Source organism: Daldinia vernicosa, assembly GCF_022497035.1.
Source record: "Daldinia vernicosa strain CBS 139.73 unplaced genomic scaffold F5Y00scaffold_30, whole genome shotgun sequence".
In the NCBI taxonomy this organism is placed as follows: domain Eukaryota; kingdom Fungi; phylum Ascomycota; class Sordariomycetes; order Xylariales; family Hypoxylaceae; genus Daldinia; species Daldinia vernicosa.
In genome coordinates, this window is record NW_025953946.1 from 1 (window position 1) to 15,396 (window position 15,396).

Genomic DNA, 15,396 nt, shown 5'->3' on the forward strand with positions numbered 1-15,396 from the left:
TATAAAAATTCATAAACCCTTGTTGTTTGGTTTTGCAATCAAAATATATCTTACAATAATCTTTTGGGTTTTTTTTTCTCATAACCCCCGCCCCCCCCCCCCCCCCCCCCCCTCTCCTCCTCCTCCTCCTCCTCCTCCTCCTCCCTCCTCCCTTTTCCCCCGTCCGCGTTTGAGCGGACGGGCAACGCCGCTAGTACTAAGATAAGTATTTACCTACTTTATGATAAATACAATACCTAAATCTTATATCTTAACACTAATGTAATACGTGCGACAATTTGGGGTGGATGGTGGATATATCTATACTTTTAACGAGGGGTTGCGGATCCCTAGCAACAGCAACTCAGGCACTCATTGTAAATGAAGAAGTCATTACCTGCATCTGCGCATATATAAACAATAGCTAGATCCTAATCCTGTAATCCTAACAATAACCAATAACAACGATGTCACCACTTATCTAGGGAATCACAGGGTCATCTCGTTGAGCCAACAATAATAATCCTTGTTCGATCAATCTATAAGTCTACAAATCACATGGTGTCGTTAAGCATATGGCCACGACGAGCTCCAACGCTTAGATTCTCCCACTTCTAATAATGACCAGAGTACTCAATAATAGACATATGGTATGATCTTTAAGCAGTCTACTTATTACCCCTATTCTATTTGCTACCTATTTAGTTGGATAGGGGCTTTGTGTGCAACGCCCTTATACAAATAATTTACAAATAATAGCATGGAAACTAGCACGATATTATAAGATATCTATCTTTGAATGGGGTCAAGCCTTTTCATCCTTCGCTGGCCTTTTCTTCGTACTTGTCCAGCTGCAGCAGGCCACTAAGATAAATGATAGAACAGGTGCTCCGGCGGGGATATACTAGTCCATACTATTAGCTAAGTCAACTTTTCGTTGGCATGACATTGTATCTTACGAAAACTTGAGCTATTGCTTTGCTGTATGCGCTGATCACGGCAGGAACGTCTGACGCATCGACTACTGATCTAACATCAGTTGCACCGACTGATATAACGACGTTGACAACGTCCGGTGATAAAATAGGGGCAAGATTTGACCTGAGTGCTGCCTCGAAGACGGCCTGTCCCACAGCGAGGAAGATAGCGCAGCTAGTTGATATCACCAAAAGAAGAGTAGAAGCGCCAAGGGGAACAATACTCTGTGGGAGTGATGCTTGCATGCCGAGGTGTGCCTAGAGCGTGTTTGGTATCAGCACACATTTAGTCATGCTGAGGGTAACAGTACTAACCTGGTTAGTTGCCAATGCATACCCGATGCCGCCAAAGATTTGGAATCCGATCCATCTCCCAGCATTGACATTAGGATGTAGAGTACTCAACAAACCTCCACCAATACTAACTGCACACTCAGAAAATAACAGAAAAGGATTCCAATATCCAAGCCGTAGTACGATAGCGGACCCTATAAACGATGCTAACACATGGGAGATGACGGTTGGGAGATAATCAACTCCGCTTTGAGTAGGGGATACTCCAAGGACCGTTTGAAACCAGATAGGTAACCAATATATGACGAGCTGAAATGGTCCATTTACGAAGAACGAGCTGAGGCATATAAGCCAAGCGTTCCGATGGGCAGTGAAGATTCGAGGGGGTATTAGAGCACCATCTTGCAAGCGCAACTGGTAGAAGATGAATAATGCCATGACGACAGCAAATCCGACAAAAAGCCCCACAACAGTCGACGAACTCCAGGCATAATCATTACCGCCCCATTGTACCGCTAAAAGCAACATAGTCAAAGATCCGGCGAAGAGAACGAAGCCAAGGAAATCCAAATTCTTAAGCTTATTAGAAAGTGTTTGCTGTTCGCCTTGGGTGGGCTTGATCCGAACAAGGACGAGGAAGAGAGCAGCTGCAAACCCCCCTATTGGGAGGTTGATGTAAAAGCACCATCTCCACGTAACTTGCTGCGTCAGCGCTCCTCCTAAAGGAGGGCCGACGATGCTAGCCATTGCAAAGGTTGCGCTTAGTATTCCATTCCAGATAGCGCGCTTGTGGAGCGGTATGATCGTAGTCAGGATAGCGAATCCTCCGGCAAAGATACCAGATGCCCCTATACCTGCCACTGCCCTCCCGACGATGAGGGCCTTGGACGAGGGCGCGAGTGCGCAGACTAGGCTTCCGATTTCGAAGATGGCGACATATAGCAAGTAGGCGGACTTCTTTGAAAATAGAACGAAAGTCTTCCCCGTTAGGGGTTGTGTGGTACATCTAAGGGGGAGGTCAATATCAAGTTCTTTCAACCGACTAGTAAAGGGGACTATTACAACGCAAGCTGGAACGTGGCACCGTACCAGCCGACATCATTGATTGAATTAAACTCAGAAGTTATGACAGGAATCGCTGTTGCGATCAAGTTGAGATCCTATGAAGCTGTTAGTACGCTTGGATGCTAGGCACAAGATACTATGAGGCTACTCACTAGGCCAACTAGAAAGTTGCACAGACAAATCGCAGTATGTATTAAAACGAGCCGTACCCCTTGTACTTCGTTATCTTGGCTCTTGGAACCTTCCAAAGGGCTTTTCCTGTTCTGATCTGTTATTACCTCGTCCCGCGGAGTCTTCTCTAGCATGCCTCCTATATTTGCGGGCTCCTGCTTGGAGTCCGAAGCGGGGATAGTGGCATTCGCGTTGGCCATGTTATAAGCCTAAGTCAAAGATTTTCGAGATGAAAAGCGTTATACCATGATGTTCGTTATTGATATGCCGACGATGGATGCACAGAATAAGCTCTTGGGTTCAAAAGAAAGGTTTCCATCGGGCGAAGAACAGATGGCTATGCCAAATTTGGAGTAACATTCTTAACGAGGTAGTATTCTACAGCGGAAAGGATGCATGTGTACTGTGAGGCAAGAAGTAGCTCTACATACCTTGAAAAGGGTACTTCACTGCACGGTTAAGCTAACACAGATTTCGGATGTAACCTACGTGTGCGTTTTTATATATGCAATGTGACGAGTAGTTTCTATCACCCTACATGTTCCACGACAGTAATAGGAACATTTGTTAAAGTGACATGCACTCAATATTAGCCAGCTCCTTGAGTAATACGGCGGAAATTGGTAACCGACATGATAAAGGAATTAGACGACCAGGATTCCATGTTAGCATCTTGACAGGCTTGCGGCTCAATTTGAGGCACTTAAGTATTGTGCTGACTATGGCTTGCAGATCGAGATCAGTTGGAAATATCAACTTCCTTCAACCCCGCCAGATGTTGACGCCACACCGGTGCATGAGCACAATTACGCAAGTCACCCCCTCAAGCAGATATGAAGAAAAATGAAATTAGGAAGATGGGATATTGATTGGAACTATCCCTTAGGTACCTACCTTATGTTTACTTTGGAACCATTAGCCGTAACCTTCAGGGTTATCATATTACTGGTGAGATGCGGCTTAGTCCACCCCCGGATTCACATTCCACAACACCTCGATAAGACTTGTAAGGCATTACGTTACAGCGATATAATCAACGGCGCTAAGTTTATTAAGCTTTAGGAACTCTATGAAACATCGGTCCCTACTTAAAGTACATACTACTACTACGTGGTCGATTATCTCCATATGTTATTATGCCTCAAGTGGCTTGCTCTGGTGTGATGTAATGCTGCCGAGAACTGTCTCGCATTATTGCAGTAGATGACCTAATGTGTCATAAGGAGATATTGGTAAACGTAGAAGCATTCAGATACTTATGAAGTCCACGAACTATCAAATTTATCCTTCAACCCCCTAAGTTATTTACTTTCTATGATAATACCTACCTAGGCTATACTTAACTTCTTCGTCAGAATGATTGAAATTACTTTGTTCTCGCCGTCGTCATTATGGATTTCGTTGGTAGTATTGTTGGTTTATTATGTGGCTGATTCGCTACTAACACATAGAGATGTGAAGAGAGGCAAACATCCCCTTGTGGGAAGTCCGTTATTTCTCACACCACGATTCATCCTCAATCTCATATTTGCTAGTAGGGCTAGTAAAGTAGTCAATCAAGGTTACCAAAAGGTTAGTCCTCCTGTTTTAAATAACCTATGTAAGTACAGTATCTAATAGCTGCATCATATAGTTCAGGACTCGGGCTTTTCAAGTAGTTCGGGGAGAGGGGAATCTCATTGTCCTGCCAAACTCTTTAGTCGAAGAGCTTGCGACTCTCCCTTCAACAGTGGCAAGCCCCCATGGCGCTTTAGAGCACGACTTATTAGGCTCTTATACAGGGCTAGATGTCATTTTAGAGAGTCGTCTTCACCACTCTATCGTACAGCGTAGACTTACCCCTCGTCTCGGTTTAATCACGCCTCGCCTAGAGAAAGAGCTTATCCCGTTGTTTGAAGAACTATTACCACCTTCCAAGGGAGAATGGATTGAGTTTCAACCTTACCAAGTCTTCTGCCAGTTAGCCGCACGCCTTACTGCGCATGCTATTGTCGGCCCCGCCTTTTGTAACGACCCAGTCTGGCTAGACATCGCTATTAATTACACTGAGAACCGTAAGTCTATTGTGATCTTAGTCCTCTATCGTCTATCATTAACCTTCTGCGCTGCTAGTATTCAAAACAATTGTGGTGCTACGTTTGCTCCCTTCTTGGACACATTCTGTAGTATCTCGGCTACTTCCATCCTATTGGAAATGTCAGGGGTATATTCGATCATCTAAGGTATTGCTAGGCCCAAAGATTAGAGAACTCCTTGGGAGAAGCGAAGATGGCTCCCTCGCTCCGGACTCTAACGAAGACGAATTCAATGTTCTTACGTGGCTTGCCTTCCTAGCAAAGGGATCAGAACGAAAACCTGATAATATCGCACATACTGAAGTACTCCTTTCCCTTGCTTCCATTCACACGACCCTTCTCAGGATGCTGAATGTGCTGTATGACCTTACGGCTCATCCTGAGTTACTCGAAGAGCTGCGAGTGGAGATATACCAAGTAGCTTCTAGTCCGGAAGGTTGGAACAAGCCTTATGATCGACTTTATAAGCTGGATAGTGTACTGCGCGAATCCCAACGGATGTCACCACCATCAACTATTGGGATAAAACGGCTCTTCAAAACACCATACACATTTCAGAACGGGCTGCACATCCCCAAAGGAACATACGTCTGTATGCCAGTCTATGCCATTGAGAATGACCCCGAACATACCCCTAATCCAGATTTGTATGATGGATTGAGAAGCTATCGCGCTTACATGCAGAGCCAATCTACTCCGGGAAACTCCAATAACTCTAAGGAATTCCAGTTTTCATACGCTAACGACCCAAATGTCCTGAATTTCGGGTATGGGAAATATGCTTGTCCCGGAAGATTCTTTGCCAGTTTGATCATCAAGATGGTCCTCGCCAAATTACTTGTTGAATACGACTTCCAGTTCTTACCAGGTACTGGGAGGCCGGCAAATCTAGAGGTCCACGAATTTCTATTCTCGTGGCCTTGGAATAAAATGTTACTAAGGAGGAGGGAAGGTAGTACTTTTTCGTTTTAAGATTACACAGGTTAAGTCTATGTAGCTTAATATATTGCCCATCCTCGTGTGATTGATAATTGACATTGAAACCCGAGAGATTGTTACGTCGATCAGCGTATAGGTGGCAGTTGATTTCGATTGCATTCTTAACAGTCTTTTACTAACTGTGCTACAATCGCTACGGTTGATTTAGTAATATTGGTGATCATTGTAGCTTAAGGTAAAATATCCCGAGATGTCTCTACGCGCCCATACCACCTCTCGCCTATTTCGACGTATCGTGGTGATGAACCAGACGGTATCTGTGCCAACATGCCGTGCAGTGCCTTCAACTTTTCCAATATCGTGTAACCAACTCTCTTTTATTTTATTTCCGCGTGGTTAACGGCAGTGAGAAAATTGGACATCCAGAACGAGACATGTCAGAAAGTATTGCAGAATGAAGACTATTGGTGTGGTAGTGCCTGTATGGACGAATTAAAATCGAGAAGAATATCTTTCTTTCTCCAACTCATGTTGCACAGCATCGCATCCTAATTTGAAAAGTACCTAATCTCGTTGGTGGTTGTTGGTTTTCGTGTTAATAGATATCTGCACGTTGGAACAGATGGGTTGGGTAGCAATTTTCCGAGGGATTTTCATAAAGCTGTTCAGGAACTACTACGGTACATCTTAACATTTTAATCACTAAGATGCTTAGATGAAGATATCGCTTCTGGGAGGTCTATTCGATGAGTACCTAATATACGATTCTCATTGCTAAACTAGAATATACATACGTAATAATACAAGATTCGGAATATGCCAACGATTCTCACCCATGCCCAGCCAGATGTAGTTAATGTTAACCCTTAACCTCGTTCTACGTCAACACCTCTAGTGACATTAATCACCCTATCGGAAGTAAAGGTTTGTGGCTCGTCCTTGTCATTAGCGGCAAGCACTTGTGTATCGTGGTGAGTTTGAGGCCAGTCGTTGCTTCGTTCGTTAAGTTGAAGTAGAGAGTCATCCTTTGGCCCCTGGTGAGCACCGGAATCCAGTGCTGTGTGATTTTTATCCGAAGAAGATCCCGAGCGCCTGCTTCTGAAGGATCTTAGAGAGAAGGCAGATCGTACGCTACGAACGATCGATTCGGGCGCCCTACCACCCGCCACTAAGGGCCCGTAACATGGCAAACAAGCGGCAATGATAGAGCAATTAGGCTCAAGTATCATGAAAACAAACTGGACCGATTGTGTGTCTATGTCTATTAGCAATATTTCTTAGAGTATTAGAATAATTGATATGACTTACACACTGCACTTCGGGACTTATGGACTTGGTTAAGGGACTGCGATACAAGTACCAGGCGAACAATGGCGGCAACACAGCAGCTTCAAAACGTAAGCTAGTGAAAATGAGGGTCCATGGGAAGTAGAATAACATACAAGGCACCAAGCCAGAAAATCAAGCCGACGAAAATCTTTTTCCTAGTAGGCATGTGGAGCCTGTAAATAACTGGCAACGGAAGACAAAGGACAGCAACATCGAGGCCTATGCTTGTTCCGACTTGAGCGAGAGCTAAGGGTGTCGGACTGAATCGTGCGTGGCCCTTCCCGGTCCACGACCCGGATACCGGATCGGTCTCAAGCAGGACCAGCTTGAACAATATTAGTCCTAGACTTGGAAATTCGCAACTAGGTAACTTACGAAGAAGAATAGAATACCCCAACAGCTAACAATTACAATAGCAATCCACACAGCGACTCTGAACCTATCGTTACTACTGAAAACCCTCTTATAAAACAATAGAATAGCGATTTTCACGACCGTTAGAGCGGGTTGAACAAGACACGACGAGATCAAAATGCACTACATTCATAGTCTGTTAGCTATGGAAACGCAGCGATTGTCTTCCAGAGAATACTAACCTTCAATGAGTCCGTCGTGCCAATTGCTGGGTCGATTTTATAATAATCAATGCCTGCAATCGCTCCGAACACCCATGAGTTTATGCTAAGCGAGAGAGCGAAAATCTAGATGCCGTCAGCGCATATCTCAGTTATATCATAGGAACGAAGAAAATACCCAGGAAGCTATAATCCACCAGTCGTCCGCTTGAAGTAGCATCTGAGCCATCTTTCGAGATTTGAATCGAAGGTAAATTGCACCAAGAGATAAGAGCGGGATAATAACAGAGACGATGATGAGCGGTTTGGTAACCAGCGTATGCACTCGTTCCGCCATCTTGTCGACTAGGTAATCCGATCGCTCACATTAGAACTTCTCTCAGATAGCAAGAAGACGCCGTCTTAGCGGCTCTATCAGTTCGTGAGAACCAAATGCTCGTCTTTTGTACTTGTTGAAGCTGTACTAATATCAAGCAAAGGATTCGAAAGCGAGGAAAAGCTACACGGAGCTGAGATTACCAATCTCGAATCTCGAACGGTAAAGATCAACGGGGCTGGTATCGATGTTATGTCTTACGAAAGTGGCCTGCTTCCATGTGTTAAGGCAGGCTGCGTGTTACCTGAAATCGAACCTCCCCCTCTTTAAGTACCTCTGTCGACACAACATGTACCTCTTAGGATCCTGCATAATCCCCAAAGCTACTGTAACCCATGCGATTATTATGAACTTATCGGCAGGCTGTGTAATACGCATTATATTTCACTATAGATGAAATATGTACAAAATTAGAATCTCAATGCCGATCTCAGTATTGGCACCAAGTGGTATGGTACTCGACATCACAGTCCACAAGCCTCAGGCATAAGAGTATCTCATATAATACAAAGACTGCAGTATAAGAGTCTTAGGTTAAATAGCTAAGATGCAAGCGGTTATCGACACCATTGGTAAATTACCTAGCACCAGTATCAAGTTCTTATTTTAGTAATATTAAGACAGAATGGCTGACAAGGTTTTCTTTGGTCTTCAGGGTCTTCAACAATATGTTGTCTCTACTCAAGCCTTCCAATATGCGTCTACCGACGCTCGACAAATACTTACTATCATAGCTACAGCTTCATTCATGCTCCCTATATTGTATCTCCTCCAATTGAAGACGTACAAAGAGAAGATTCCCACGGTAAATCTAACATTTGGGCTTGAGCCACGTTGGTTTGCCAGGATACGTTGGGGGCTGAGGTCAAAGCAAATCCTAGAAGATGCGCATACGAAGGTAAGGCTTCGATGCCAGGCTATACCTAACCCACGATGTCTAAGAAATATTAGTTTCAAGGTGGCGTGTATAGGCTCGTCCGGGGCGATACCAATCTTATTGTCCTTCCGCATAGCTTGATCCCCGAGCTCAATCGATTACCGCCATACATACTCAACTCCCGCGACTACCATTCCTTCTCCGTACTAGGACATATTACTGGGTTGGATACCGTCCGGAAAACGAATCACCACCTTAAAGTAATGCTGGGACAAGTCGGCCCAGCACTTCCACACTTGAATAAGACAATCGGCGAAAGGGTAGCCGCAGCTATTACACGATGCTTTCCACAGCAAACCGACACGTGGACGGCGCTAAGGCCTCTAGACAGGGCCACCAAGTGCGTCACTGAAGGCATTGTTGTAGCAGTATTCGGTCGACCTGTCTGCAATAACCCTAAATTGAACCACGAGTGTTATCAGCTCGCTACAGACGGTAAGTTTACACCCTTTGACTCTACTTGATGGTCACCTTAGCTAATTCTTTACTAGCTTTCACCATTGTAATGATCTTAAGATTCGTCCCTTCGTGTTTACATCCATTCCTGGGTTGGCTTCTCCCCGCAAAATGGCGCTTGAGGCGGAGTTGGAACAAGATAGACGAGATGGTTGTGTCAGAAGTCAAACACCGCCAACAAGGAGGAAGTGCGTCGCCAAAGGATCTCGACTTCCTGTCCTGGATGGCGACAGATGATAAGTCGGTTGAAGTAACTGACCCTCATATGCTAGTCAAGCTTGCAGCAACGATCGCAGTAGGGGGCATCTACAGTATGTCCAACACTGTAGTCGGAGTAATTGACGACCTAGTCGCCCACCCTGAAGTTCTCGAAGAAGTTCGAAATGAAATCCAGGAAAAGCACAACGAGATAAATGGCAAATGGGACTTTGCGGCTATCAATAGCTTACAAAAGCTCGAATCGGTCATCAAGGAGACTACGAGGCTTGCCCCTGGCTCATTACTTGTTTACAGCCGGGTCATGAAGGACGACCATACACTATCTAACGGGGTATCACTCCGAAAGGGCCAAACCATCGCCATGCCCGCTCACGTAAAATCCATGGACCCGGAAGTGTTTCCTAGCCCAGAGACTTACGATGGGCTCCGTCATTACCGCAACCTTGACAGCCAACATACCCGCCCCTTCATTAGCGTTGATGGGAATATCCTTACGTGGGGTGCTGGACGGTCTGCATGCCCAGGCCGGTTCATAGCTAATACGGTCATCAGAATAGCTCTAGTGAAGCTTCTAGATGCTTATGAGTTTAAGTTCGTCGAGGGTAGGTCACTTCAGAAGCTTGTATGTCACGAGTTTGTGTTGTTCAACCCATTTAGTAAAATAATGGTTCGGAAACGGGAACACTCGCTAGGCATTGAATTCGAATAATTAGATTAGATAGGTAGCATTCAAGTTCCTGCGTATATCTTAGATTCATAATAAGTAGTTCAAGAAATGAAGCAGTTCTCATTTTTACCTCTCCTCATTAGCTACCTAGGTACCCACCCGCCTAGGCACATCACCGCTACACGCCCCTATTTTACCCCTATTTTACCCCTATTTTGACCTTGAGAGACATAACTCTCCGTTCTCACTTACAAAAAAATATTAATGGTTACCGGTCAACTAGCAACCAATAGTTGTGGCTCACCTATTCAGACAAATTGCACTTTTAGAGAATTCGAGCGCAATGCATCAATGCCCTGAACAGGATACAAAATCCGAACCATTGCGTTGCATACATGGCCCTAAAGATGGAGATGTCACGTCCTGAGCCTCTTCCCCCGCATCCCCAAAGTTACACTTAATATCACTCTTATCTCATCTTTCTTCATTCGTCAACCCCACGCAACCTCAATGACACAGATATAGATAGTTTACGTGTTACCGCGGCTGTACAACACTACTACATACTGCAATTCTCCCATTATACTCCAACGTACCAACATGCTTATCTTGCCCACCCACACATCACATCATAGTTGAGGCTCATATCTAAGTGCCTTATGATCGACATCAAACAGAAGTAACCCTACCGAATCTTCAAGCACTGCCACTATCCGGGAAAACTCCATATTTGACAGATTTAGAGACATTTCGCGAGCATCCGGTAATCCGGAACCAATCATATTTAAATATGAAGTCTATTTGTTGCGACGGTAGGACCAAGTATTACTACCAGCCCTACTTCTTACCTACACTAAGTACCTATACACTCTAGAGCTTGCCTCTACAAAACCCGGATGCTTACACTTGCACTTCACATTGCTCATCACGCCGCCAGAGTGCTTTAAACCCCAGCATATACCCTGGCGTAGTCCTTAGCCGGTACTACCTTAACAAGCTTTTTACAACGGCAAGCGGCAGTTGTTAGCTTTGAAGATCGCCGCATAGTAATCCTACCAGGCATAACGCAACTCTCGAGCATGAAGAGATGACGAGGTCTTTAACGCATTGTTCCACAGAGCAATAATGGAACTACGTGAGCGCTAAACCCTTGTCATCATTGGACAGACTATCAATTCATCGTAACACAAGTACAACTATACACAAGTCGCATGCGACTCTTACCAACTGCGTATTGGTTCCTGTATGTTGGCGGCAAATGGGAGATCGAATGTGATGTCTTAGCCCTATCCAACCCGGAAGGATCAAGCTCTGCTAATCGTGATAAGTCCAAATTAATTATCACGGCTATTGTTGCTCGCCTGTTGTAGGAATGGCAACCTAGTTGCTTAGATGCTATTCTCAACCGTGCCATGCCTGTTATTACGTGCCACTTCGGTACGGGGTATCTTAGAATAAGCCAATGTATCATAGAGTATTCTACACAAGAATGGTACATCTAGAGGTTCGATCAACAGGGTTATGCTCGGCTTAGAGTCTTTACTCCCCTTTATTGAGTTTGTGAACCATTGTTTTTTCTGTTGGTGAGATATGTACAGGTAGCTAGGTAGACCTAAGTATCGTTGCATAGGAATATGAGAATAAGTAATCTTCGCGGTTCTAGTAGCCCCTTTTACGCTACAATACAAATTTCGTAGAATCTCATACAAACGAGCGTTCTAGTATACAGTTGGATATTACAGACTTTTTCAACCTCACCCTAGTCCTGATCCCTATCATCCGAGCAATAATTATGGATATCTCTTTATACAGCCAGTCTCAATCGCTGCTTGCCCAAGTCGCGGCACAATGTACGGCGGGCAAAGCGCACGGCTTCATGTCATCATCTATTTACGATACGGCTTGGGTATCTATGATACAGAAGCCTGGGGACTCAAAAAGCTGGCTATTTCCAGAGTGCTTCAATTTCGTACTCCAGAATCAAATGTCAGATGGTGCCTGGACGTCTTACGCATCGGAGATAGACGGCATCTTGAATACGGCCGCTGCTCTTTTGGCCGTGATCAAACACCTAAAGGAGTCGCCTGATAATGAAGATCTGATGCTCAGGAGTCAGAAGGCAGAATCCGCGCTTACACGGATGCTCAGAAGCTGGGATGTGGGGGCTACAGATCAAGTTGGGTTCGAGATTCTTGTCGTAAAACATCTCTCTTTGCTTGAAGACGAAGGGATCGTCTTTGATTATCCGGGGTTAGCAAGCCTGAGAGCTATTCATAATGCCAAATTAGCAAAGCTTCCCGTGTCCAGTGGTATGAATTATCCCATCCAGATCTCTAACCCCCTTTTTCAGAAAAAGAGAAATTTAATTTGAATTCGTTCATCGTAAGCTAACATTCGTATAGTACGTGTAGTCAATCCAAGAAGCCGGATTTCCACGTTGATTCTCAAGAGGCGGGGAGATTTTTATGAGACAATCCTTTGAACTGACATATTACAGGTGTACAAAGCACCGTCAACCCTTCATCACTCTCTTGAAGCATTAATTGGACGTATTGATTTTGACAAGACGAAATGTCAAAGGGGCGACAACGGCTCAATGTTCAATTCCCCATCATCAACTGCAGCCTATCTCATGAATTCATCCACTTGGGACACAATGGCTGAATCATATCTCGAAGATGCCCTTATGTATAGCACAGGTAAAAGGGACGGAGCCGTAGCTTCTGCTTGGCCAACAACAGTGTTTGAAGTCTCTTGGGTATGCTTGTTCAGATACAGATATAGATCTTTGAACTGGGCTAATCTGTGTAAGTCAGGTCACCACAATACTTGCTGAAGCTGGAGCCCCTATTGGCGTGGTAGAGTCCTCTGCTATTAGTAAATTTCTTGAGGGAGCTTTGACAGCGCATAACGGGATTGTTGGGTTCGGTAAGATTCGTCTGGCAAATTTATATTAACAATCCGTTCCTAACAATTATTCCACAGCACCTTCAATTCTCCCAGATGCAGATGATACGGCCAAAACGATAATGGCATTGCGTTACCTAGGTAGATCCGCTGATGTTGCACCTCTATTAGAGGCGTTCGACGCAGATGATCATTTCAAAACCTATCAAGGAGAACGAAACCCTAGTTTCAGTGCAAACTGCAATATTCTTACATGTTTGCTGATGCTGGATGACCCAGCGCCTTACGTATCCCAGATAACGAAAGCAACTAAATTTCTATGCAAGCAAGCATTCAGCGGAGACGTGAGAGAGAAGTGGGTAAGTTAATGGAGTAGCTAAACCATCATGATATAAAACTCACTGACGACGATTTTTAGCACACACATGAGCTGTACTGGATGATGCTCCTATCCCAAGCTTTCGTACGAATCTGGCATCACATGAAGATTGAAGCTGGGAGTCTCCGCGATGGTCTCTTTTCCAGAGAACCACAGCTGAGGCAGTATATCCCTATGATATCGCTACATATTCTAGTGAAAACACTTGGTTCTCAGGAGACCAATGGCTCATGGGGTAGCATATGTGAAGTAACGGCTTACGCCGTCTTGACGCTGTCTTCGCTGGCGCAGATCCCCTGGGTTCAGGAGCTTCATGATGACAGAATTATCGCCAGTATCAACAGAGGACTGTCGTTTCTCAAACTTCACAGAACCCAATGGGATAAGGGGCATTATCTGTGGGTTGAAAAAGTGACTTATTCATCCGACATTCTCTCCGAAGCGTATTGCCTGGCAGCTGCTATGGGTCCAGCTACTTTAACCTACCAGTCTAAGATACCTCACGCATTTTCATTACCAGAAAAACTTGCTGCTGGCGTCAAGAAGGCGATGGATATTACTAAGGGGACTCCGCTGCTCGCCCATACCGAACCACAAATCCTCCAAGAAGCAGAGCTGGTAGCCGTTTACGCTCTTTGCTATCTGCAACAAAAGCACGTAGAGATATTTCCGCAGCCAGAAGGTGGAAAAAGAGACCATAAGTACCAGATATTTACACCAGTTATATGGGCTGTCTGCAATGCAACACACGGCAACGCCATTAGCCTGTCAGCGATGTGCGAGATGGTAACATTTTCCACGCTGATCTACCAGGTTGACGAATACATGGAAACCGTGATCGAAAAAGTCTTCAAAAAGCATCTTCCTGTAGTCGCTAGACTCATCGCGCAACTATGTCAAGATATCAGCATCACATCGGATGGTAATTACCCAGATGGAGGAGAAGCGACAAGCTCGTCTTATGGACTGGTGAATGGCGAGAGCGTTGCCCTCGAGGAGGCAAAGTACGTCTTCAGTCGTTTCATCAGATACGTTTTGAAGCACCAGGCGGTTCTTGCTAGTCACAAGAGTGTACAGCAAAGACTTGCTTATGAGCTGGAGATATTCCTCACCGCTCATGTCACTCAGGCGATGGATAATCAGCAGCTTGCTCTTCAACAAGAGACCAATGCGACATCTCCTTCTACGCTTCGCGAATACCTTAGTCCTGGACGGACTTTCTACAGCTGGGTACGAAGTACGTCAGCAAATCACACGTCGTGTCCCTTTTCTTTTGTTTTCTTCAACTGTCTGGTTCCAAAGCTATCGTCCAGAGTCTTCAAAACAGCAAGATCATCTTATCTTGCCGAAGACATGTGCCGTCACCTTGCCAGCCTGTGTCGCATGTATAACGACCACGGTTCGGTAGCGCGGGATAGAGATGAGGATAACTTGAATTCGGTGAACTTTCCCGAGTTCCACCTTGGCGTTAGAAAAGGACCTGACGCGGAGCAAGTTATTAAACAAGAACTGATCGGGATAGCTGAGTACGAAAGGGAAGGGCTTGAGAGAGCAATGAGTGCAGTAGAGAACGACCTAGGCGATAGCAACTTGATGGATGCTTTAAAAGTACTCATTGATGTCACAGACCTCTACGGCCAGATATATGTCCAAAGGGATCTTACGGCCCGAAACAAGTAGCTCTCGATAGTTAATAGGGGTTGAGAAAGGGGCTCCTAGGACCTAAGGTACATAGTCAGAAGGGCTTAATCGCTTAAGGATAATAAATAATAAATATCCTTGTTATAGCTTTCTACTGTTCTTCTGCGTATGCTGTTCTTTCGGAAATAATGAAGGATTGTTCGACCTGGATAACAAGTCACCGTCTTATAAATGAAGCGCGTCACAATACATATGGCGATGTTGAACTTACATCAGCAAACCCCCACACGTTAAGGTACGACATAGGTAACCCCACACTTTTTACAGCTAGGTAGCTCACTTACCTAAGGTACCTAATCTCGACACTCGCCTTAACAAGAGGGCAAGCCCTAATCTCCGCCAAGACTTCC

General features: G+C 44.9%; 5 protein-coding genes across 5 annotated transcripts; 3 read left to right on the forward strand and 2 right to left on the reverse strand.

The window, feature by feature from the left end:
• Positions 1 to 784: 784 nt before the first annotated feature.
• On the reverse strand, positions 785 to 2,686 carry F5Y00DRAFT_263023 (MFS general substrate transporter; the record flags this gene model as incomplete). Its single annotated transcript, XM_048011469.1, has 5 exons — positions 785 to 883; positions 939 to 1,214; positions 1,272 to 2,256; positions 2,313 to 2,410; positions 2,468 to 2,686. The coding sequence occupies 5 exons, from the start codon at positions 2,684 to 2,686 to the stop codon at positions 785 to 787; spliced, it is 1,677 nt and encodes a 558-aa protein (XP_047863779.1).
• A 1,011-nt stretch (positions 2,687 to 3,697) lies between these two features.
• Positions 3,698 to 5,533, forward strand: F5Y00DRAFT_253648 (putative cytochrome P450; the record flags this gene model as incomplete). The annotated part of the gene is made up of 4 exons (XM_048010077.1): positions 3,698 to 3,718; positions 3,948 to 4,058; positions 4,120 to 4,540; positions 4,599 to 5,533. 4 exons carry the CDS (start codon positions 3,698 to 3,700, stop codon positions 5,531 to 5,533), a joined length of 1,488 nt encoding a protein of 495 aa, XP_047863780.1.
• An 833-nt stretch (positions 5,534 to 6,366) lies between these two features.
• On the reverse strand, positions 6,367 to 7,741 carry F5Y00DRAFT_263025 (uncharacterized protein; the record flags this gene model as incomplete). Its single annotated transcript, XM_048011470.1, has 6 exons — positions 6,367 to 6,755; positions 6,809 to 6,888; positions 6,943 to 7,154; positions 7,205 to 7,366; positions 7,426 to 7,530; positions 7,583 to 7,741. The coding sequence occupies 6 exons, from the start codon at positions 7,739 to 7,741 to the stop codon at positions 6,367 to 6,369; spliced, it is 1,107 nt and encodes a 368-aa protein (XP_047863781.1).
• Positions 7,742 to 8,528: 787 nt separating this feature from the next.
• F5Y00DRAFT_270803 (putative cytochrome P450) lies at positions 8,529 to 10,101 on the forward strand (the record flags this gene model as incomplete). The annotated part of the gene is made up of 3 exons (XM_048012669.1): positions 8,529 to 8,678; positions 8,732 to 9,152; positions 9,209 to 10,101. The coding sequence occupies 3 exons, from the start codon at positions 8,529 to 8,531 to the stop codon at positions 10,099 to 10,101; spliced, it is 1,464 nt and encodes a 487-aa protein (XP_047863782.1).
• Positions 10,102 to 11,851: 1,750 nt separating this feature from the next.
• On the forward strand, positions 11,852 to 15,232 carry F5Y00DRAFT_270805 (Ent-kaurene synthase; the record flags this gene model as incomplete). Its single annotated transcript, XM_048012670.1, has 5 exons — positions 11,852 to 12,358; positions 12,557 to 12,817; positions 12,876 to 12,987; positions 13,045 to 13,325; positions 13,385 to 15,232. 5 exons carry the CDS (start codon positions 11,852 to 11,854, stop codon positions 15,023 to 15,025), a joined length of 2,802 nt encoding a protein of 933 aa, XP_047863783.1. The 3' UTR covers positions 15,026 to 15,232.
• Positions 15,233 to 15,396: the final 164 nt, after the last annotated feature.